Below are 24,103 nucleotides of genomic sequence, written 5' to 3' on the forward strand. Positions count from 1 at the left end.
AAGGGACTCAGCCTCTGGAGGATTCCCCCAAACAGCTGCAGAGTTCGCAGAGTCAACACACGTCTGCCTTGGGGGAATGGGGTGAGATAGAAGGAAGGAAGCAATTCAATTATGCAGGATTTCTACGAGACAAATATTTTTATATTGACTGAAGTTTGAACTCACTTGATTTCGGTTTGCTGTTCTGTTAGATTGTACATTTCTGAATTAGCCCAGCTTTGGCCTGTGGCTACTTTGTTTACAATGGTAGTGAACTTTACCATTATTTTTCTATCCTAAATAATGTGTACATAATGACCAGTGGAACAGAAGATGCAGAAAGAGGAGATAACAACTATGTCCAACTGTCCTCTTAGTAGTACAATCTATTTACAGCCCACAGGCAGGCAGGCCCTGAATGCACCACACCTGCCACATTGCACTGCAATTAGCTGAACAGACAGTCTTACAGTAAGTAGGCCTCTCTCCGCTGATGATCATAAATGAGTATGAGGGGAACATTAAGGTGATCAATAACTGTCAGACACAATGCAGCAGTCATTTGAAGACAAACAGGAAGGAATGAACTGAGAAACGGAGCTGTCAAATCCAACTACTTTCCAGGCATGTAGGATGGGCGAATTGGGCGATGTAGGACAATAAGAGGGGAGGGGCTCCACTTTAGAAGGACTAAATGTTCTGTTTGTACGACAATTATTCAGAAGATATCCACCGCTCGGTGAGAGCGATCATCACATTGCATCCTGTCCTCCCACCTCCTCTCTGCCAAGTCTCCTGATGGATGAAAGGAGGAGACATGGCCGTGATATTGCTTTCATCTCCAGGGTGTCCTCTCAACATCGCTCATCCAAGAGCACGAGGCCCAGGACAAAGTGCTATTTCAGGATACAGGCGGACTCTCGCAAGCCTCCAGTTACCCCAGTTTGTTGTTCTGTTCTAGTCGCTAAGCAATTTAACTTGTATCAAAAAAGTCTTGGTTGTTTTACCGACTCTCCCGGCTCCACGTACAGAGTTCCACGCCAAAATGACTTCAGTCATCTGCGGTGTTGCTCACAGGATTTGGAGGGATTGTGGTGGGTGGACCTCGCAAAAACTCAGACCCAAAAAATAGCCTACTGATAACATTCACTGAAATCATTTCACCAAGGCTGCTGTGTTTGGGAGACTGTTGGTAACTTTGGTTGATGATGGACAGTATTTATTGTGTTCTTCAAAGCGCTGTAATCACTACAGTAGCTGAGTTTCCATCCAAATGTATCGCAACTTTTAATCAAATTTTCATTTGGAGGTTTTTGCGAATTAGGCAGCGTTTCCACTCAGTTTTTTTATGCGCGAATTGAAATTTCGCATCAAAACAGGTGAATGGAAACCCGACTACTGTAACACGTCTTCAAACCGGTTATCAATTCATCCCGACTACACACATCACATTAATAATATCCTCTTTACTGTGCTCTGGCTTTAGAATGATGAATACTGCTTGCTTAAATACAAAGGCCCATCTGTACCAAAATCACTTCCAGGGGAGAACTCAAGTACAAAGTAGCATTTGCTTTGCAGGCATAAACAAAATAAAAATAAAAATTGAATTTCCTAACTTTGATTGGAGTGATGTTCAGCCAAGAGACAATGCACTGTATCATTTTTACTCTTCTTTTTAAAAAATATCTGACTTTGATCCTGGAATGAAAGTCTAATTGAACGCAGACAGAAGATGAACATGCGCAACTGTGTGAAACCCAGATACATTCTCCACAGTGACCGAGCAGGAACAAAGAAATAAAATACAAATATAGATCAGCCACCACTACTGGAAATATATTTGTCCAGGGGGGTTCTTATTTACAATCTCCTGCTGAGTGCTGCTGACTACTAGTAAACAAGTACTGTGTGTTTAAATGAAAGCAACGCCTTCCAACATGTAGGCCTAGCCTAGTGGCCTAATCTGTCAATCTATTTTTGGATTAGACTATGATGTAATACAGCCAGTAAACTACAATTGTGTGTGTGTGTGTGTGTGTGTGTGTGTGTGTGTGTGTGTGTGTGTGTGTGTGTGTGTGTGTGTGTGTGTGTGTGTGTGCGGCCGCGTGGAGGAGGAGGAGGAGGGGTGTGGGCTTGCATGTGTTGTGATGTAATTCTTTGTGAAATCCTGCAGCTCATCCAGATGTCAGGAGATGTTGAGGCAAAGCTGTTTCTTACATTGCCCTTAGTTTGCATTATCCACTTAAAACTGCATGGTCCACAATTTTAGTGCTGTTTGACGAAAAAAGCACTTTGGTCGCTTATTTCATGAACGTCTCCATCCCTCACTTGATGGTATCAATGCAGGGTTGCTACTGTGTGAACCAGCCACCCAGCAGCCACACTGCTGTTTATCTCCCTTTTCTTCCAGTCATAAATACAGTAGTTGGAGCAAAAATATACAAGGCAGCATTTCTTGTTGAGTGGAGTCCCTGCAGGAGGCTGCAATCTGGTCTAATTATGGTGCTCACAGCTGATCTGTAGCTGTACTGCAGCATCTTTCCACATCACACACACACTGGTGACACAGCACAGCACATCCAGTCAATGATCCCCCCCTCCCCTCAAAGACGGTGTTAAATGTTTGCTGTGAACTTCCCCAGGAGTGTGCCATATAGAGGTGATGCTTTAGCCTGAGTAAACCCAGCCTCCACGGGACCTCTATGTACTATCGGTCATGGAGAAACGTACGTTACAGGCATAGTTTGTGATGTCACGTTGAAGGCTGGGTTCACCCAGGCTAGGTGATGCTATCTGCTCAGTTGCCCTCCTTCATCTGTCCTCCAGTCAGAACTCTCAGGTTGCTCACAGTGAGAGGAATAACCCACTCACTGAGTACCAGTGTTGGGCAAGTTACTTTCAAAATGTAATATACTACATATTACTAGTTACATTTGTTTGAAAGTAATAAGTTACTTTACAATATTACTTTCTTTGTAGAGTAACTCGTTACTTATTACACTACTTTTGCATTACTTTTTTACCAAAACAACAGCAGCAGCAGAATGACATTGCCGCCCCGGAACAATCCTGAAAAATAATTTCCTTTGTTATTGTCATCTATAGTGGTTGGTTGCATAAAAACACACAGTTTGATTAGGAAATGATTGTATCTTTTTTAAATATGTGCTTTGATTTAATCAAATGTAACTCAATTTGTAACTTACTCAAATCCTATAAGTAATAAGTTATATTACTGAGTTACTGCTAAAAGTAATATATTTCATGTAATATGTTAGTTTTGTAATGAGTTACCCCCAACGCTGCTGAGTAGCCAGTCCCATCTGTGAATGGGGAGGGTGGCAGCAGCAAGAGATAGAAGCTGTTTCTCTTATGACCCTTCTGTGTGCATCAGTGTCCAGGCCATTTTCACTCGGGTGGCCCAGGCGGGGCACAGACTCAAGCAAGGGTGGCACTGACTCAGCTTTTAGGAAGCATGTAGAAAGGTTTTCCCTCGCCAAAATATAGTAATGTACGTTTGGAGCGTTATTTAGCCCCCTTCCTAACCAGCTACAATGACAGGGTTGGTAGCAATGGATGCTTTAGGTCTTCTAATTTAATATGATATCAGTATCTTCACTCTTCTAGCTTTAAAAATGAGCTACAGCCTCTGAAAGACTAATGTTGCCCGCAGATGCCAGCAGCACCCTCAGGATTTTGGGGTGGCCAATTAGATTTCAGGGAGTGTCCAGTGCCACTGCTGGCCACTGCCTAGAAACGCCCCTGGTGACCATCAAGCTCACGCTCTGTTTTTAGGGCGCAGAATGTTTCCTTTTTATTCAGGTATGCTTCCTTGAGGCTTCGGACAAGATGTTTGAGATGCCAGATAATCGAGCTGTTGTGCCTTTTTGGTCTGGGCCTCATCGAACAGTGATCTCTCTCTTCCCTTGTGTCCTTTTCTGTCGCTAAGCTGAAAAGCATCAGTGCGGTCAGAGAACGCGAGGAGGAACTTGGCAGGTCAGACCTTCAGGTTCTTGTATTATTAAATGAGTGTCTGTGCCATTGGCTTTACTCCACTCTGCGGCTGTCATACTACAGCAGTGTTTCCCCTAGAAACATTTTCAGGCCTGGAGGGAAATGTACCCCGACCGCAACGGTGGGGTCCCTCGCTGGCGACGTTAAACTTTTAGCTAACCTGTTCGCAATGGCATCCCAAGTATCATCATACTATTATGGGATGCGATACGAACAGTTGTATTATGGGATGTGCGTTTCCCAGGCAACGACACACCTTGACACGTTTTGCTGCACAGTACTGCACGCTGGCACAATGCTCCTAAAAGCAAAATGCTTATTGTTTTGAATGATTTGGCATCTTCTATTACTGTCAACACTAGTAGTATTGTTGTATTGTAATAATCTGCCATAAAGGTTTATTGAAATTTTGGGGAGAGCAGAAAGAAAAAGAAAAAAAAGAAATTGGGGTGCAATTTCTTTTCTGGCTTGTTGGCCAAACAATGGAAGGCTTCAGAAGGCCTTTTCTTAATAAGGAACGATTTATTGAGTGTAACATGGCTTTTGATTGTTTTTCTGGCCAGGCAAGATACAAAGAAAAATATAAATGTGCATGGCTCCTCGTGTCTGTGTGTGTGTGTGTGTGTGTGTGTGTGTGTGTGTGTGTGTGTGTGTGTGTGTGTGTGTGTGTGTGTGTGTGTGTGTGTGTGTGTGTGTGTGTGTGTGTGTGTGTGTGTGTGTGTGTGTGTGTGTGCGCGTGCGTGTGTACACATCATACCCACACAGACTTTGCACAGCTGCTGCAGGTGCCGATAGACATCACAGTGTGTGGTTTTTCACTGTGGAGGTGAGAGTCAGTCCAGCCGTGTGCGTTTACTCCAGGCTGTGCTGTGGGTTTGGGTGAGAGATAGAGGAAAGGGGGGTGTAGCTGCTTCTTATTTAAGTGAGTGTGGTGGAAGAGGTGGTGGTCCATCTTTGCTGGCTTCCAGCGCTGCCTGGGCCTGACGGTCTGAGGCCAGCGCTGCCTGGGCCTGACGGTCTGAGGCCAGCGCTGCCTGGGCCTGACGGTCTGAGGCCGAGCCAAACCCACAGCTGCTGTTTCCACAGCATTGAGGAGTTGGCAGGGTGTGAAAGGGAGGCCCGCCGACCTCTCTACCTGCCTCCCTTTCATCATGGCTCACCACTGGGACTGGGCCTGCATGGGTTTCCATGAGCTAGATGGGCTTCCTGGACAGTGGTCAACCTTTGACACGGTAGTAGGCAGTTGAAGTGTGATTTCCTCAGGAAACATTTAGCAGCTTTCCACACCAGTCATCGTAGGCAAACTCATTCAGCATGTGACAAAGGTGTTCCTCTTCTACAGGTCAATATGAGCTTACAGAAAGGTTTTTCTTTTTCCATTGTGCATTTTCTGACATATCTAGGGGCCATATGAAATTCATTCCCCCCCCCCCCCCCCCCCATTTTAATTTTAATTTAGGGGTTATGGTTGTTTTTTTATGACTTGGCCGTCTCAGACAGCCTCTTCGATATGTTTCTCAAAGTGACAACCACGTTGTGAGTTAATGTAAGGTTCCCCAATCAAAAACGGAATTATTTCTCTAGGCCTATTTTACAATTATGAAATCATTTAGGTTACTGTCATGTCTACAATAATTAGTCTAATAATTATTTCTTAATCAATTTCGGACAAATCTTCTTAGTTAAAATAGGCTAAGTAAGTAAGTGGTGTCTGTGGTGGTGGTGGTGGTGTCTGTCTTGTGGCGGTGTCAGTCACGATTGTGATGTCGTCAGTGATGTCATCAGTGATGTCACTTGAGCAATTGTGATGTCATCGGTGATGTCACTCCGGCAACTGTGATGTTGACCGTGATGCGACTTCGACCGAAGGCCGTCGAGCAGGATTCCAAGTGGGAGCCGTCAAGCAGCGAGGGAGGTCGGTAATGTGGGAAGGCGGGAACACGGCGGTCGAAGAGGAGAGGGAGGAAGATTGAGGAGGGGGTGGAGGACCCCCGAGTCTGGAATTGATGTCATATTCTGTGCGAGGCAGCAATGTGCCACAAGGCATCAGAAGAAGAAGAAGTCGAGTTTCTTCTTTCTTACACACACACATACACCTGCTTGGTTCGTGGTTTATTTCTTCTACGCAGCCTTTGAAAGATCCTCATTCTGCAGATAGTCTCTCTAGAGGTCAAGTGGCAAAGTGTTCCGTAGGCAAACCTGCGTAAAATGATCCTGTCTGCTGAGCCGCAGTGAAACCTTCTAGCAGGCCAGGCCAGTTTCTGCATCGTCGCCCCGGGGAACTGATGCAAACTCACAACACAGACACAATGCTGCGCCCCATCCTCACTACTCAGCAAACAGACTGGATCAAACGAGGTTTTGTCCAGTCAGAGCAGCACTGCAGCAGCACTGACACGGCGGCACTTTGTAAGCTTTTCTTTTATCCTCCATTTCCTCATTATCTGCCCTTCAACTCTGCAACGCAAAGACACCGGCGCTGAGAAAAGCTGACCTTTAAAGGCTGCCTGCCTATTCTGCTCAAATCCAGAGTGAGAGTCGGGAGAGGGAGAGCCCATAAAGACATTCCAGACCTGACAGCTGAGCTACTACACACACACGCCATAGAGCGAGAGCCATCTCTTCCCCCTGGGGGTGAAAGCGCAGAACACACAATGGCTGCTACACTGCTGCATGTTATAGCAGGTAAAAACAACAACAACAGAGGTCAAACTCTCACTCTCACACCCAGGGGCCAAGTTGAAGTAGTGATTGTCATCTGAATTGCAGGTAGCAATGTGGCTGCTGTCTGGCTTATGAGGATACACTGTTGTGTTGTCGCTAAATTAGGCTGTGCTCTTGAATGAATGTTAATATGATTTGATTTGATTAGAGTGGTGTTGTGATATTATGCCATAGTGTTTTGTGTACACACACACACACACACACACACACACACACACACACACACACACACACACACTTGTGCCCCGTGGGATTCCTGTTTGCCGTGTGTGCGGTGCAGTAGTGTGCTTCCTGTGTCCGACAGCCCCGTTCCTAGACAGATAACATGCTGTTTTTAGGTTGTGTGTCTGCAGAAGAATGAGATCTGGAATGAGCTGTCTTTTAGCGTCAATTGCTTCTTTTATTGCTTGTCTGGCTAGCCGCTAAGCCGCTAAGCTGCCATGTTACACTTGTAGTTGTTGTGATGGAGCAGCATTTTAATATCAATCAAGCGTTTGAGATTGTAGGCACTATTCCACTGTCAGACACAGCTGAGGCCAATTCAGTGTCTTTACAAGAAACATGATAGTAGACTACAGTGCATCACTGATAGAGGAAGGAAGGAACTAATCATGGGGATTATGGAGATTTGAATCAAAGCAATTAAATCTTGTTTTCTTTGCCTCTCTTCATCAAGATTGAATTCTCCTTTATCGTGATTGAATTCTCTCTACTCTCTAATTAAAGTTGTGTTTATGTTACAGTGGGGTGTGTTAATAACATTCTGGGCTTCAAAAGAAGAAGTTTTGGTTTTGTAAAGTTTGCTTTTCTTAGGGCCATATGAATTCTTTCCCCCACCCCAATTCAATTTCTTTTCCATTTTAATTTGAATTTAGGGGTTAGGATCACATTTTATTTTATTATTTTAAGACTTGACTCTCAGACCCCCTCTTCGACATGCTTCTCAAAGTGAAAACCAAGTTGTGAGGGTCCCACACAAGACCGACTCCCCTCTCAAAACACTTCTATCGAAAATGTAATAATTTCTCTACTAGGCCTATTTTACAATTATGAAATCATTAATGTTACTAAAATAATGACATCTAATTGGGATTTTGATAATTAGGCCTTATCAATTTCAGACAAATTATGGAAAATTCTTTCCATCATTTTTGAGACAATACTTAACTTAACACATAGCTGGATTGTGTTCTGATGATGTGTTTCTCCTTCTCTCACTCTCCCTGACAGAATGAGGATGTCCGAGGCTGGCAGTTAGAGCCCCCACCCCCACCGGAGAGACAGAGGCAGTCCCGGGGACTGGGGGCTGGACCCAGAGACCCCTGTGTGGGGGTGAAGGACCCCTTCACAGCCCTGCTTGAGTCCGGACCATGGGGGATGGAGGCGTCGGTGCGGCCGGGGCAAGCAGGGTGAACCGGTCCCATGTCCTGTTCGACAACTTCGTCCAGGCGAGCACTTGCAGGGGCACGCTCAAGGCCTTCCAGGAGCTGTGCGACCACCTGGAGCTCAAGGCCAGCGAGTACCGGGTCTTCTACCACAAGCTCAAGTCCAAACTCAACTACTGGAAGGCCAAGGCGCTGTGGGCCAAGTTGGACAAGAGGGCCAGCCATAAGGAGTACAAGAAGGGCCGCGCATGTGCCAACTCAAAGGTAGGTCGACATTATGGGAAAGTGTTGTTCCTTTCATGACTCATTTGAAGCTGCCAGTTTATGCTATTTTTATCTGTTTATCTGTCTGCTCTCTCTCCCCTCATTAACTATGTGCTGTTTTGAGGGGGCGGGACTTCTAATAAGATGACTTTTAGGATAGATCCATCTTTGGTGCAGTTGACACTACACACAACAAGGTTTGCTCCTCCACCATCAGGTGGTGTGGTGCTGTAAGCGGGCACATTAAATGAGTGTTACTTTGTGATGTCACAAAGTCAAAACAGCTCATTTGGAGGCTTATGGCTGGTGTGTCTTTATCTGTGGACCATGTGTTTTTGAGACGTCCATGATGTTTGTTGATAGAGCAGCACGCCCAGGTCCTTTATAATCAAAGCCAAAGGAAATGCTGTTTTCCACGAAATCTGACTTTTAAAGCTGCACTGGCAGCTTTGTTGGCGGCTCCAAATGACAGCGAGAGCCAACAAAAATATGAACCTTAATAATCAGAATGTAATGTGATGTCAGTAAGTTGTGCACAGCAGCATGCTTATGATTACCATCCCGGCCTTGTTTTATACTGAAGGATACCAAGGGGATGACGGAGCACTTGATTGGAGCTCTTTAGGAGACAATTTCAACCCAAATAACTGAAATAATTGCTAGTTTCTTCCTCTCTCACCCGTAGTGTCTGATCATTGGTGCGGGGCCATGTGGCCTGCGTACAGCCATCGAGCTGGGGTTCCTGGGGGCCAAGGTGGTGCTGCTGGAGAAGAGGGATGCCTTCTCCAGGAACAATGTGCTCCACCTCTGGCCCTTCACCATCCAGGACCTCAGGGGCCTCGGGGCCAAGAAGTTCTATGGGAAGTTCTGCGCCGGTGCTATCGATCATATCAGTGAGTAGGCACCACAGACTTTGGCCATCTCTCCTGTGTTCGCACTACCATCATCTGGATGATAGTGGAATCCGTTGTTAGCTTTGCAGTTTTGATGTCATTGTTTGACCCTTTCTCTCGCACTCTTTCTCTTCATTCTAGGTATTCGTCAGCTTCAGCTGATGCTGCTCAAAGTGGCTCTCCTCCTGGGCATTGAGATCCACGTCAATGTAGAGTTCAAGGGTCTGATCGAGCCGCCCGAAGATCAAGAGACTGAAAGTAAGTCACTCCAGACTGCTGCCAGGCAACACGACCCTGTGTTTCATCAGAGCAGCGTCTGTCAGAGAGTCTTAGCTGGCTCTGTTGACATATCTCTGTCTGATTACACATGGTGTGTTTTCACAGGGATAGGCTGGAGGGCGGAGATCCACCCCAAGACACACCCTGTCAGCGAGCTGGAGTTTGATGTCATCATTGGGGCGGATGGAAGGAGAAACACCCTACCAGGCAAGGACACATTTAGTGACTGCGAGTAATTGCAATAAATAAAGTATGAAACCATTATAAAAACCACACAGTTTTTCCTTGACTCATCAAGGAAAGCAAAACACAAGAGGGTTTTCTTTTCATGTTGACTTGGAGGTCAGTCAGAGAAATGATGATGTCACTTGCGCACAGCTGTGGTCGGGCGGCTGACCTCACTCCACTCCTCACGTGCGTTTAACAATGTGTGTTTGTGCACATCTGCCTGTGTGTGTTTGTGCACATCTGCCTGTGTGTTTGTGCACATCTGCCTGTGTGTGTGTTTGTGTGTGTGCGTGTCTCGCTGCTACATCCATCTTCAGAGACCAGGCCTGCTCCCCCGAGTGATCTATTGGCAAAACAGAGCAGAGCAGGAACTGGTGAATTGGCTGTGTGTTTCCTGTATGAGTGTATGGGCCTCACAGGCAAGCCACACTGGCATAGAGAACCCCTGTGGAGCAGACTAGCATGACCCCTTTCAATTCTGCTGCCTGTCACATCAGTGAAGGGAAGCAGGCTCCCTCTGGGACAGCCATAAAGTGCGCTCGCACAGCTTAAACAAACTAGAAAGTTGCTCATGTTGTGTTTGATGCGATGTAAAAGCAAATGTTGGGCATTTAAAGCGGTAGAAAAGCCCGGGCCAAGATTTGACAGATAGCTCCCTCCGTTTTTCGGAAACCTTTGAAAATGGATGGTGTCACAGTTCACCGTCTATGTAATGATCTGTACCTAAATTGATGGTGTCACAGTTCACCGTCTATGTAATGATCTGTACCCGCCGCCTGCATGGCTCGAGATCACATCCTCTCTGCTTCCTCCTTCCTCTCTCTCCTGTTCCCCAGGGTTTCGGCGTAAGGAGTTTCGGGGCAAGCTGGCCATCGCCATCACGGCGAACTTCATCAACAGGAACACCACGGCGGAGGCCAAGGTCGAGGAGATCAGCGGTGTGGCCTTCATCTTCAACCAGAAGTTCTTCCAAGACCTCCGAGAAGCAACAGGTCTGTTTGCATAGAAAGTATAGAATTCCCAACCACTTCCTGTATTTGGAGGGGTTTTGCAAGCAAGCGGATGTTTTGGTCGAGTGAAGGAAAGCGAAGCGAAAGATCTGTTCTCAAATTGGTCTGATCGTCCAATTAAAATGCTTGATGTTGGGTGTGATGCCAGGCCTGCCATAGGAGTTAGTGCTGACATGGCAGTGTCCCGAGGCCTTTGCCTTTGTGCTGTGAGTCATGTAATTGCTGCCGTTGTCCACTAATGACGACGTTGGCAGCAGAGAGAGGGGAAGGGATTGTTCTTGTTGAGAATGTATATAACAGTGCTTTTATTGCTCTTTTAAGGAATTGACCTGGAAAACATTGTCTACTACAAGGATGACACGCACTACTTTGTGATGACTGCCAAAAAACAGAGCCTGCTGGAGAAAGGAGTCATTCTGCATGTGAGTGATCAAAGTCTGCAGCGCTGTGTGTGTGTGTGTGTGTGTGTGTGAGAGAGAGAGAGAGAGAGAGAGAGCTAGAGGAAATCACACTTCTTTCTCTCTTTCTATCGCTCTCTCCATCTTTCAATCTCTTTCTCTGTTTCTGTCCAGTATGGGCCTAATGGCCTGTCCAAGCCAACAGTGTGCAGCAACAAACTGCCAACTCAACCACACTTGCAGAGAGTGTGCGTCCTCCTCATAATACATGCTTGTTTCCTGTGCCTGGCTACTTTCCCCAGGAAGCCGGAAAAAGTCTTTAGGAACTCCACTCTGGGCTTTACATTGCTGCCTTCTACAGCCAAAGGTTACTGAAAGTGCAGGGTGGTTGTTGTGTGGTGGCTTTTAGATTGCAAGTTCTTTTAAAAGTGTGTTTTCGCCAACCCAGTCACAATCCATACTCTTCTTTCATTATTTGGTCTTTTGCACAAATTTGGAGTGTTGATTTGTCATCGATTCATCTGTGCAGCCTGATCCCCCCCCCCAAAAAAAACACACACACACACACACAGAGACACACTAGGCACATGTTCATGAAAAGGTGCAATTGACTGAAGTACCACTTGCACAGTAACTGTAATGCCATGGCTTAGACAGATCCTTTTATAGCAATGGAAATGACTGTGTCCTGCTCCTGGGAACCCGGTGGAGGAGAGGAGGGGAGGGGAGGGCTGGCAGACGGGTGGCGAGTCCACACGGTTCCTCGGGCAGCGCCATGAATCAGAAAACAACAGCCATTCAGATCTTCCACTAGCCTCCACTCCCCCCTCCCAAACCACCTCCACCACCCCCCCCGTCACCACCAGGCCGCCTGGCATGGGCCGAGCAGGGAGCCTGAAGAGGGAAGAATGCGCCTCTCACCGCCCTCTTTCAAAACATGTCACTTGGAAAGCATGCGGTGATTTGATGCTACATGTCGGAGAGACTCGTGGACAACACAGTTCAGTCCCCTGCAACTAGAGTACCAGATCTCTCTGTAATAGAGTGAAGAGCAAAAGAAGCCGTCACCGTAAAATATAGGCTATTCTTCACAGGCGTATTTTACTCGTAGGTAATTGGGAAGGTTGAGTTATTCCTGCAGCATACTGATATACCGTACATTCATTTAATACTTTTTCCACCCTACATCTTTCTTTCACTTATTTCGTGTATCTTAAGTTGCCATCACACGTGAATACGTAGTAGTGACAGATTCACTTCAGACAAAGCAAGTCTTTATGTTCACACAACCAACAACTGTTTTCTCAGAGAGACTAGCAGAGTTGAAGATGGGGCCAGTCATCTTCTTTCTTTCTTTCTTTCTTTCTTTCTTTCTTTCTTTCTTTCTTTCTTTCTTTCTTTCTTTCTTTCTTTCTTTCTTTCTTTCGTCATTTCCATTTTCATGTAGAGACTTTTGCTGTATTAAGGGATTTCAGTCTGCTAATTCTCTAGGATTTCTTTTGTTTTATCCCTCATGCGCAGCTCGGCTAAGGAGGAGGCTCAGGCTAGTTATTCTATCATAACCACATCTCTAACTGTCCATGACAGCTGCTGACAGATTCATGTGCTTGTATTATTTTGGCATAGCTTCAATTTGAAGATCTTTTTCCCCCCGTGTACAAAACAGTTAAAAGTCCCCATGAATTGAACTGTCATTACTTTGACTTCTGGAATGGTGACCTCATGCTGCACCAGTAGGCGTAAATCTAAATTCTAACACAGGGATGCAAAGAATTGTAGTAGATGTTCTCATTCACTCATGACTAATTCACTTGTGCGAAAAGCATTTGATTCTCTTTCTATTCCCTCTTTATTCTGGTTTTATTACTTTTATTACTTTTCATGGTGACATCTCTTCTAATCCTCCTCTAGGACTATGCAGACACGGAGATGCTGCTGTCCCGGGCCAACGTGGACCAGACCGCGCTGCTGTCCTACGCCCGCGAGGCGGCCGACTTCTCCACCAACGAGCAGCTGCCCGCGCTGGACTTTGCCATCAACCACTACGGCCAGCCCGACGTGGCCATGTTCGACTTCACGTGCATGTACGCCTCGGAGAACGCCGCGCTGGTGCGCCAGCGCAACGGCCACAAGCTGCTGGTGGCGCTGGTGGGAGACAGCCTGCTGGAGGTGAGCCATATTGTGCTGTTGCCATCATGTTGTTGTTGTATTGTTCTGTGTTCTTTTAGCCTGGTCAAACCATCCTGATCATGTGAAGTCCTATTCTGTCTCGCTCCGCGGATCAGTCTGGACTTCCACCCACCACCCACCAGAAATGTCCAGAAATTAGAATGTAATCGGGCCAATCGGGAACCTGCGCCGTAGTTGATGACGTAACCGGCCAATCGGGGATGTCGCTGGCAAAACGGTAATGGCGTCTCCCGAAGCAACAAGCAGTATCGGTAATCTTAGGAGAGTAAACACAGTTATTGCAGAAATATACTCGATAACAACAATGAAACTAGAACAAAAGTATGCACCAGCGGCGTTTCTCAACTGAAGAAGTTTTTTTCGCCGTTCTTCCGAGTGGATTGGATTTGTCGACGTCGATTGGCTGAAGGAGTTGTCTGTCAAGGCAAGTACTCCCGCCCACTGAAATCGATGTGAGCGTCTGGAAGTCCAGACTGAGTGAAACAGAATGTGAGGTCATGTGATCAGGAGGGTTTTTACCAGGCTACTATTCTTGGGTATTAAAAGTGGATTCGGCTAGAAGGGATCATAATTTGTGTTAGATGTACTCCCACCTCGGTGGAAAGTGATACTGACCAAGTGAGAAGACAGAATTCTTTCTTCTTTCATTGTGTCTTTGATTCAAGCGGACATCAGTGTTGTTTTAGACGGGACGTTTTGTTCAGAACAGGCCTTTTGGGAGCCATTCCTGTTATCCTTTGAGAGAAAGCTGAGAAACGAGGTGCTCCCCAAAGGGTGAAAGCTGCAGAGGAACCACGTTGCAGCCAAGCTAATTGAAGCTGTCTTCACAGCTCCACACGTTGCTCCAGCGTGGCGGCGTTTGGTTGTTGAATGTGTTTGTTTACTGCTGTCTGTCTCTGCAGCCCTTCTGGCCAATGGGCACCGGCATCGCCCGAGGTTTCCTGGCAGGCATGGACTCGGCCTGGATGGTGAAGAGCTGGGCTCAGGGAAACACCCCTCTGGAGGTGCTCGCAGAGAGGTGAGGGAGTGGAAACACTGTTCGCACACACACACACACACACACACACACTTTGGACTCACTCTCCCTCCCTCTCTCTCTCTCTCTCTCGCTCTCTCTCTCTCTCCGTCTCTCTCTCTCCCTCTCTCTCTCTCCCTCTCTCCCTCTCTCTCTCTCTCTCACTCTCCCTCCCTCTCTCTCTCTCTCTCTCTCTCGCTCTCTCTCTCTCTCCCTCTCTCTCCCTCTCTCCCTCTCTCTCTCTCTCTCTCGCTCTCTCCCTCTCTCTCTCTCTCTCTCTCTCTCTCTCTCTCTCTCTCTCTCTCTCTCCCTCTCTCTCTCTCTCTCTCTCTCTCTCTCTCACTCTCTCTCTCGCACACCAAAACAAGTTGTCAGTGTTGAGCACACCCTTCTATCTCTGAGTGCTTTACTAGGAAATGGGCCGGTATTAAATCTCTCGTCCGTCAGAGTCCCACCTCTCCCTTGTACTAATGGGATAAGCGGTTCTCATAGAATTGAATGGAATGTGACTCCTCTGTCCTACAGGGCCTCTCATGTGCCTTTCTGACAAGGTTACCGTGGGGCCACAGCCTCTATTAGGGTGTACGTGGATATGTCCCATGTTGAAGTTTCTTTCTGTCTTGACTCTAGGGAGAGTATATACCGTCTGCTGCCCCAGACAACACCGGAAAATGTTAGTAAGAACTTCAGCCACTATAGTGTGGATCCTACCACACGTTACCCCAACATTAGCCTGAACTTCCTCCGGCCCAACCAGGTGTGTATGAGAGCAAAACGCTGCCTCTCTGTCCATTTTTTCATGTTATAAATTGAACTATTGTATCATTTTGAAGTCAGAAGTAATAAAGTGACAAGACGTACTGTACAAGAGCGTAAGTGTGTGCTTCGATCTATGTTTTTTGTATAAACAAATGGCTCCGACAATTGATTTTAACTCACGTATGTTCTGTTAATGTGGACATTGCAGCTCCGGCACCTCTTAGACACAGGAGAGACCAGGGAAATGCGCATTGAAATTGAGAATGTGATCAACTCGTCGACACCCAAGCTGGCCCGGAATGGTTTGTAACTTTTACATACTCGATACACTCTGATGGAAGGCAACTGTGATCTGTTTTATTAGTGTGATTTAAAAAAAAAAGACAAAAGTTGTGCTCATTGTCAGTTTCTACTCAGTCTGCAATCACAATTGCTGAAATGTAACAATGAACTATTTTCACCCTAGAAAATTACCTGCTTGACAAGCAGTTGCGAGGTAACACAAAGTCTAAATGCATGGTGTTGCTTTTCAGGGACTCCTAATGGTTTTTAACTGTTATAAAGTGGATCTGCTTTGTACTGAATGTGCTATTTTAAATGAATAGAGGAATGATGGTTACGCTATGTGGACGGACTGGTTGCAGTCTCTGACATTTCTTTTGCGTGTACTAACTCGGTCATTGATATTCTCATTCAGACTCACTAGTTACGTTCAAACGTCAAACGTCACTTCTAACAGTTTTAAAGGTTTCAAGGGTTGTGCATCTCCTCCTAACCTCTCATTTGCATTCCTTCACTCCTTTATTTAAAACCATTGACATCTCACCGTTCATAACTTGTCTCACAGGCTGGTTAAAACTGGGACTAACATGGATGATGGGACCCTGGATGAAACAATCTTATTGCTTATATTGCTCAACCTACCCTGAAAAAGTCTATGTGATTGCCCAGCAAGGGATGTATACCGCTCCAGAAACGGCTTACATTTCTTGTGATGTGTAGTCCAGGCTCTGTTCAGCCTCCTCTTTTAGCATCAAGTGTCTAACCTTCTGTTTTTCCTATCCTAGAATCCATAGCTCGATCCAGCAAGCTGCTGAACTGGTGCCAGAGGCAGACAGAGGGATATAGGAATGTTAATGTGACGGACCTGACGATGTCTTGGAAGAGCGGTCTGGCCCTGTGCGCTATCATCCACCGATACAGACCGGATCTCATGTGAGTATTTGAAGGAGATGCGCGCAGCACAGGCACGGCAGAATGAGAACAGATTAAGCCGTGAGAGCAAAATTTGTTTGGAATTTGTCTTAAAAAAAGTGTTTTCTGCAAACTCTGCGAAGCGTCTCCATTTATGGCTACTGTGAAAGGGTTAAAACGACTGCGGTCCGTGGAAGGGCTTTTGCCTGCTGTGTTTACGACGGCTTGTTGGTTACGATGAGTGATGTTTATTGTCTGGTTGAGACCTCGGTTTAGGTTTGTATATCACTGCAAACGACGTGACAGCTACCAGTCACAGTGGTCCCTTAAGGGAGTCCCCCCCCGCCCCACACACACACACACACACACACCTACACACACACACACACACACACACACACACACACACACACACACACACACACACACACACAGCTGCCCCCTTCAAGCCCTCTATAAACAATACGGCTTCCATGCCTAATGCGGGTTGTTGCCCTCTGAAGGCAACACGGCAATTAGCATTATAATCTATTAGTGTCCGTGTCCTGCATGACCTTTACCAAGTGGTGCCAGAGTTCTGCTCTGCTGCCTCTTCATAGGCCAGATGATCAGAGGAGGGGAGGGAGACCGAGAACTGCAAGCACCATGGGAAAACTGCATTCACCTGTGTGTGTGTGTGTGTGTGTGTGTGTGTGTGTGTGTGTGTGCGCGCGCATGCGTGCGTGCGTACGCCTCCAACACATACATACATACATACATACAGTACAGTACAGTACAGTACAAGGCTGATGGCTTCAACTATTACTAAAGCGCTTATTTTGGACTCAGTGGAGGGTCCATTACTTTAATGTTTCCAACGCTAATGCTTTTAAATGGCTTCTATGTGATCTCGAGCTGTATTGACGAGCCATGTTAAATGGCATTTGCAGCCATAATGGCATTTACAGTAATACTACCCGCCACATGTAGCCTGCTGTGCAGAAATGCTTCATCATTAGTGTTTGCGAGTAATGCAGGCTCAGCCTGAGCGGGGTCATCATCCATTAACCATTACAGTATTTCCTAACCTATTTAAGTAGCTCTGGCTGGTCAGTTTATGATTATATATATGTTTTGTGACTGCTGATATCAGCACTCAAGGTTTGTTTTCTATTTAACATTTACTGCAGGTCTCTTGTCTTTGATATCACATCCATACTTAGCTCTCTGAACTTTTGTGTGCGTGTCTCTCTCTCTCTCTCTCTCTCTCTCTCTCTCTCTCTCTCTCTCTCTCTCTCTTTCTCTCTCTCTCTCTCTCTCCTTGTCCTCAGGGACTTTGACTCTCTGGACGAGAGGAACCAGGAGAAGAACAACCAGCTGGGTTTTGATGTGGCAGAGAGGGAGTTTGGTATCTCGCCCTGCATGACGGGCAAAGAGATGTCTTCTGTGCTAGAGCCAGATAAACTCTCCATGGTCATGTACCTCAGCCAGTTCTATGAGATGTTCAAGGACACAGTGCCCCCTGGAGGTAAGATAGGATGTTGCAGAAGGTTGGTTCATTTCATAACCTGGTTTGTTGGAGGCGAATGCATGAGTGTGTCTGGATGGGATTCTCTGACTGTAGTGCTAGTGTAGTGTCTTCTGACAAATGTTGTGAAAATTTACTCATAATCCAGAGGGCATTTTAAACTGCCGTTTCTTCATCATAATCTGACATTTCCTATGTATTCATGTTCCTATTCTGTTTAGATAACCACAACCTGAGTCCTGAAGAGAAGGCGGCGCTGATAGCTAGCACCAAATCTCCCATCTCCTTCTTCAGCAAGCTTGGTCAGAGCATCGCTATATCCAGGAAAAGAAACCCCAAGGTCAGTGTCCAAGAAATTCCTGTCAGCAGCACCCCTGAAAACCTTGGAATTAATTCTCCAGCATGTCATTGTTGTGGTAGGAGTCGACCTCTGTCTGCTTTAAAAATAACTCTTGACATGATGTCATCAACATGTCGGCTTTAAAAATAACTCTTGACATGATGTCATCAACAGGACAAAAAAGAGAAGGATGTGGACGGTTTGGGGAAGAGGCGGAAGACCAGCCAGGCGGGTCACTCTGAAGATGTGAGGAGCACTTTCACATATGGCTTTCAGATGTCGAGCTTGCGATTGATATGAACTGTTAATTCAACTATTCCTGATAGCAGCAGCCGGTCAAAACTTCAATGGCTTCCCCCCCTGCCTTCTCATAGGAGGAGGTATCGAGGAGCGGCCGTGACGACAGGCCGTCTGCCTCCACCGCCCTGTCGGAAAGGAAGGCGGACTCTGCCGCCGTGGGGAACCACAACAAAGTCAAGGTCATGGCCACCCAGCTGCTCGCCAAGTTTGAGGAGAACGCTCCCGCCCAGTCCTGCGGGCTCAAAAGACAGGTATGTCGAGACTCACCAGGCTATCTGTGTGTGCTATTGCAGTAAAGTTAGTCTCTTAAGTATCCGTTTGGCCAGAGTGAAGATGGACGAATAGGGCAATGATGATTGCACACACTGCGTTACGCTTGAATATTCCGATGAACGTGTAGATTTTGTGGCGTCTTGACAGGACGTCCTGTCTCATGATGGACGAGCCGTAGGCCACTGTATTAATGAGCTGTGGTCCAGAATGCTAATTCTGTTGAAGCTGCCCTCGTGGGATATTGTTCTTGGGTGGAGTAGGTGGCCTCATCGTGCTGACTGGGCTTTAGCGAGGCCTGGGTGAATAGGTTCACAGAGCTTTGGGTTGCTCGCTACCGGGCGGGCGGGCAGTGGGAGGGAGTTGTGGGCCACGGGGAACACTAGACGCTATTGTTGACATAGAGAGAAAGACGGCTCTCAGCTGTTGTCCTTTCAGAATACGTCTTCTTCTGTCTGTCCCCCACCGACACTGTGTGTTTTGGAATAGCTGCTTCTCATACAATCTTTTCAGGATACAAAAGCTTCTGTTTGGGTGTTGCTGAATGGTGTGTGACTTGAACGGAAGGTTTCAGAGGGTTTATTATCTATGGAGGCTATGCTGCATTTAGTCTTCATCACCTACAACCAACCTGCCCGTTAGAATGCGACATGTAATTCAACCCTGCCGATGCTCTCTTATGCTATTCCCGTGTTGGCCTGTGTGGCATATTGGGTAATATCACACTGCTACCATTGGGTAACTGTATAGCGGTTGTGTGGGAGGGATAGTTATGTATAGCAAACAGTGGATTTCCTTTCTTTCCCTCTATCATTCATGTGTATTCTGCATGACATTTGCGGTCTAAGATTTCCAGGTATTGTTATAAATGCACGTCACACTACTGTAGTCTTCTTTCTCAGCATGCTTTCCTCATGACCCTTTGTCATTTCCTTTTGAGTTTCCAACAAGGTCACATATTTTCCAACCACCATGACACCATCCACTCATGATTCACTTCCCTCTTTCTGTCTGTCTGTCTGTCTGTCTGTCTGTCTGTCTCTCCTCCTCCTCCTCCTCCCATCATGGATCATGACTGTGACTCATGGTGGCTCTCATGGTTGTTCGGCCTCTCGTTGGCCACGCTTGCTGTTGCTCATCTTTCTTTGACCACAAAGGGGGACTCTCTGCCCAATCTGGACCGCCTTCTGTACCCCTCCCCGCCCCCAGCCCCCCTGAATGAGCCAGTGCGCCTGGCGCCTGTCCCGGCATGGAGAAAGGTAAAGAGTGGACCCCCCTCCCTTAGAGATTCTGTTTCTAACCTCTAGACTGACCAGCTAGCATCTGTCTCTCTGGTGTGTGTGTGTGTGTGTGTGATAGTGAGCCATCACCTCCCTGCAGACAGACTGTAGCTCTGTTGGTGTGCTCAGGTGCTTCAAAGTCTCTTGTGTGATTCATTTAACCTGGAATCGAAACCTGCAAAATGTTCTACCTCTGAATCAGATAGCTGCTGTGTGTGTGTGCGTGTGTGTGCCTGTGTGTGTGTGTGTGTGTGTGTGTGATCTGGTTCAGAGACGCACTCAGCAGCAGGAGCAGCTCAGCATGCGCTACAGAGAAAGGGTCAAGTGTCAAACTCTGCCCGACAGAGGGGAGCAGGTATGGTTAGCCATGCTGGGCATGGAACGCCCCCCAACCCAACAGACGCTTGCTATCTTGATAGCCACCCAGCAGCCTGCTTGTAGGTGCACCCAGATGTAGCTTGGAGAGGAGGACTAAGAGCTAGCAGTGTGCTACATTAGCTCCTGTGCCAGCTAGTTTTCTCCTGCTTGATGCTTAGATTAGTTGGCTTTTCTTCTTCTCAATTGAATAAGCGTTCTCATCATCAGCTGTTTAAAGCCTCAAGCTCCACTGTTTAAGGGGATTTCATTCACAGCTGTTCTTGAATGACCTCTGACCCCTCCCTGTCCCATCTTTATCTGAGCTAATTAGCTGAAAGTCAACTATAAAGACTTGAAGTATAGCTATTATGGGTACTTCCGGCTTGGTCAGACATTTCTACAGACACAAATGCCCGTGTCTGCGGGTGGGAAGCTGGTGGGGTATGAGTAATGGTAATTACAATACAACACTACTGTTGTTGACAGTGTTGACGGTAATAGAAGATGCCAAATCATTCAAAACAATAAGCATTTTGCTTTTAGGAGCATTGTGCCAGCGTGCAGCGCTGTTCCAAAACGTGTCAACGTGTGTCGTTGATCCCATAATACAACTGTTCGCATCGCATCCCATAATAGTATGATGATACTTGGGATGCCATTGCGAACATAGATGTGAACAGGTTAGCTAAAGGTTTAGCGTCGCCAGCGAGGGCCCCCACCGTTGCGGTCGGGTTACATTTCGAAATCCCTCCAGGCCTGAACATTTTTCTAGGGGAAACACTGTATACACAAGTGATCTTAAGGAGGCTAGTTCTCCACATAATGTGGATGGGACAGACTCCTTAATGGCACTTTTCCATTTAATGCACTCCTTAATCTAATCCATTTAATCCACTCTTTAGCTGCACTCACAATAAAAAGTCATGCTCTCTTCATGCCTTGTCTTTACTCTTTATGCTTTTATTGCCCAATTTTCCTCCAGGACCTACCCCTTAGGTTTTTATGAGCAGTGAGGGGAAAACACCTGCTGCTTCCCATAGTTTCTATAGGTCAGGTCTTAACTTTATGACAGGCTTAATCACTACACCGCTGGATTATTTCTCTTTTTGGAAATGTCTCTCTGACAGCTGTTGGACTACACTAAAGTGGTTTATTTAGCCTGTGTTTCCACATTGTGTGTGTGTGTGTGTGTGTGTGTGTGTGTGTGTGTGTGTGTCTCTGTCTGTCTGTGTGTCAGGCAAGGCAATCTACAGTAGGGCTGGGCGATATATCGAATATACTCGATGTATCGCGGCTTGTGCCACGTGAGATGTAGAAATGACTATATCGCGAACATTCGAGAATTGTCACGCATTGTTTATAACTTAAGCCGCCGGCATGACTCGCTTCACGTTTCCTCTTGTCAGCTCTCTCTCTCAAGGGAGATCTCTGTCACACTCAGGAAGGGAGGGGGAATCACATGGATACGTCAAACGCGTCAAACCGCGTCAGACACACCCGTCCTTAACCTATGTGCGATTCGAAATCACGCGTCCGCACCTATGGTCCGCACCAACCCAAGGAGGCGCAGCTAGCGAAACATGGCCGCCTCCACTGTGGCTGTTGACAGTTTCAAATGATAACAAAACAACCACTATTGCGATTTGCAATACATGTCCCGCAAGGTTTCTGAGATTAGGGGAAAGTCTGAGCTGGCGTTACGCTTGCCCCTTTCGGAACTGCTAACATAGCTCACGCTACTACGCAGTCCCTTATTAGTACACCGCCGACGTAGCCTAAACAGGTCGCTCCGTCTGCAAAATTGTTCTAACTACTCGATAAAGTTTCGCAAATGAAATTTCAAATGTACTTACCGGCAGAAAAGGGTTGTGTGAACCTGCGCGGATGATGTAGAAACACGAGCGCCACTAATAAACATGTTTAATCCCTCACTGAACCCCAGGTCTAATTTCTTCAAAATGAATCAGCTAGAAACACTCGTCTTCTTCTGCGCTGCTGTCATGGGTGGTGCGCAAAGCAACCATAGCGCTCGCTATCACTTCCGGCCCCTGGCGGCCGGAAGTGGCACTTTTGTAGTCTTTTGTAGTTTTTTGTAAGATGCGCGCAGAAGAGTTTTGGAAGCGCAGGCAGGCTTCGTGTTCGCGATGTCGGAGCATACATGCAGCAATTGCAAAGAACAAATTAAAATAAAAACGAAAGGATTCAACAGAACATCGCTTAAATCATTATCCAGTCCGGCCACAGCTAGATTCTGTTGTGTTCTCATCTCAGCACTCTTTTTATCAATGGAATACATTTTCTTGATAAAAGGTGCTCAAACCAATTCACAAGGTCTATTCTAACAAATGATTTATACACTGCCCGTTCTTGTAGAAATAATATTTTGAATATTTTTGACAAACCAGCAGTATGTAGATTGAGAACAAAATTCTTCAAATATCCAGTTCCACCCAAAACAAAAGAAATTCACTACAAAATAATGAATGACTTCTACCCTTCCAGTGAATTTTGAAGATTAAGATTTGGATTTGAGAGCAATGAGTGTATATTCTGTAAAGGTGATATTGAAACAACTGAGCATCTTTTTGTTTCATGTTCTCACACCCAACTGTTCTGGAAATAATTCATCGATTGATTACATGGAAAAAACACAGTAATGCCTGTTCTTGATTATAATAGTATTGTTTTTGGTGTAATATTAGAAGACAAAAAATTGGACCTAATGATCAATGTGTTACTAATCTTAGCTAAATTCTTTATTCATAAGGGCAAATATATCAAAACTCCACCCATCTTTACCTGCTACTTTAATGAAACCCAACTCTACATGAAGTCCCTGAAATTTATTAAATCGAATTTTACCAAAGACCTCTATTTATCTTTAACAAGTCTCTAGCCATCTTATGTTTTATTTATTTTAAATTGTTTTTATTTTTTGTTTTTTTTTCGTGTTTCCCCCCGTCTGTCCTGTATTATGTGTGAATGTGCTGCCTTGTGTCTGTTCATGCTTGTCGAAGTTGTATACACTTGTGATGATTGCCTTACAGTTGTAAATTAAAAGTCAATGGTTAAAAAAAAAAAAAAAAAAAAAAAAAAACATAGCGGTCGCTATCACTTCCGGCCCCTGGCGGTCGGAACCGCTATATCAATCACATTACACATGAAGTCAGAAGCCCTCACCACGTGAGAATGGATGTCGACAGGTTAATTGAAGAGGTGTCACCTTTTCCATTAAAAGTGGAACAAAAGGCAATTTTAAAAGCATTGGTATACCGCAAAAATGTATTTGCTGTCCTGCCAACTGGATATGGGAAAAGTGCCTGCTTTGGTCTTTTTGGAAATTTAATGGACAAGGTAATAAGCCTGATTTTTACTACTATTTCCCTACTGATGATTACTTTGAAGTACTACTTGAATAATATTGTTGTAAAGTAACTAAACTCTACAATCTGTCATGACTTTGCCAATGTTTTTAATGTCATGTGTTTCTATTAATGTATTTTAAAAATATTGTGGGGCCGGTAGTACATGTCTCCAAAAAAAAAAGGAACATACAGCCAGCCATGTGATTATTACAGTAATTTTGTTAATAGCTTCCCCTATTTTCCATTGTTTATCTTCCAGCGATAATTTAGCTATAAAAAAAAAGTAACATACAGCCAGCCATGTGATTATTACAGTAATTCTGTTAATAGCTTCCCCTATTTTCCGGTG

The 24,103-nt window shown here is 45.8% G+C and overlaps 1 protein-coding gene across 1 annotated transcript in view; it reads left to right on the forward strand.

Moving 5' to 3' along the window:
• Window positions 1-8,090: 8,090 nt before the first annotated feature.
• The window catches only part of mical3a (microtubule associated monooxygenase, calponin and LIM domain containing 3a), a gene marked incomplete at its 5' end in the record, with an annotated part of 59,374 nt that continues 43,361 nt past the window's right edge, over window positions 8,091-24,103 (forward strand). The window contains 18 exons of the mRNA XM_083655065.1: window positions 8,091-8,369; window positions 9,055-9,262; window positions 9,404-9,520; window positions 9,647-9,748; window positions 10,606-10,761; window positions 11,101-11,201; window positions 13,089-13,346; window positions 14,270-14,385; window positions 15,013-15,139; window positions 15,350-15,443; window positions 15,608-15,637; window positions 16,209-16,356; window positions 17,646-17,842; window positions 18,064-18,182; window positions 18,357-18,428; window positions 18,557-18,733; window positions 19,910-20,011; window positions 20,304-20,387. Coding sequence (XP_083511191.1) covers window positions 8,091-8,369; window positions 9,055-9,262; window positions 9,404-9,520; window positions 9,647-9,748; window positions 10,606-10,761; window positions 11,101-11,201; window positions 13,089-13,346; window positions 14,270-14,385; window positions 15,013-15,139; window positions 15,350-15,443; window positions 15,608-15,637; window positions 16,209-16,356; window positions 17,646-17,842; window positions 18,064-18,182; window positions 18,357-18,428; window positions 18,557-18,733; window positions 19,910-20,011; window positions 20,304-20,387 — 2,487 coding nt within the window. The remainder of the gene's footprint in view (window positions 8,370-9,054; window positions 9,263-9,403; window positions 9,521-9,646; window positions 9,749-10,605; window positions 10,762-11,100; window positions 11,202-13,088; window positions 13,347-14,269; window positions 14,386-15,012; window positions 15,140-15,349; window positions 15,444-15,607; window positions 15,638-16,208; window positions 16,357-17,645; window positions 17,843-18,063; window positions 18,183-18,356; window positions 18,429-18,556; window positions 18,734-19,909; window positions 20,012-20,303; window positions 20,388-24,103) is intronic.

Source organism: Poromitra crassiceps (genome assembly GCF_964638095.1).
Source record: "Poromitra crassiceps genome assembly, chromosome: 18".
NCBI classification, from domain to species: Eukaryota; Metazoa; Chordata; class Actinopteri; order Beryciformes; family Melamphaidae; genus Poromitra; species Poromitra crassiceps.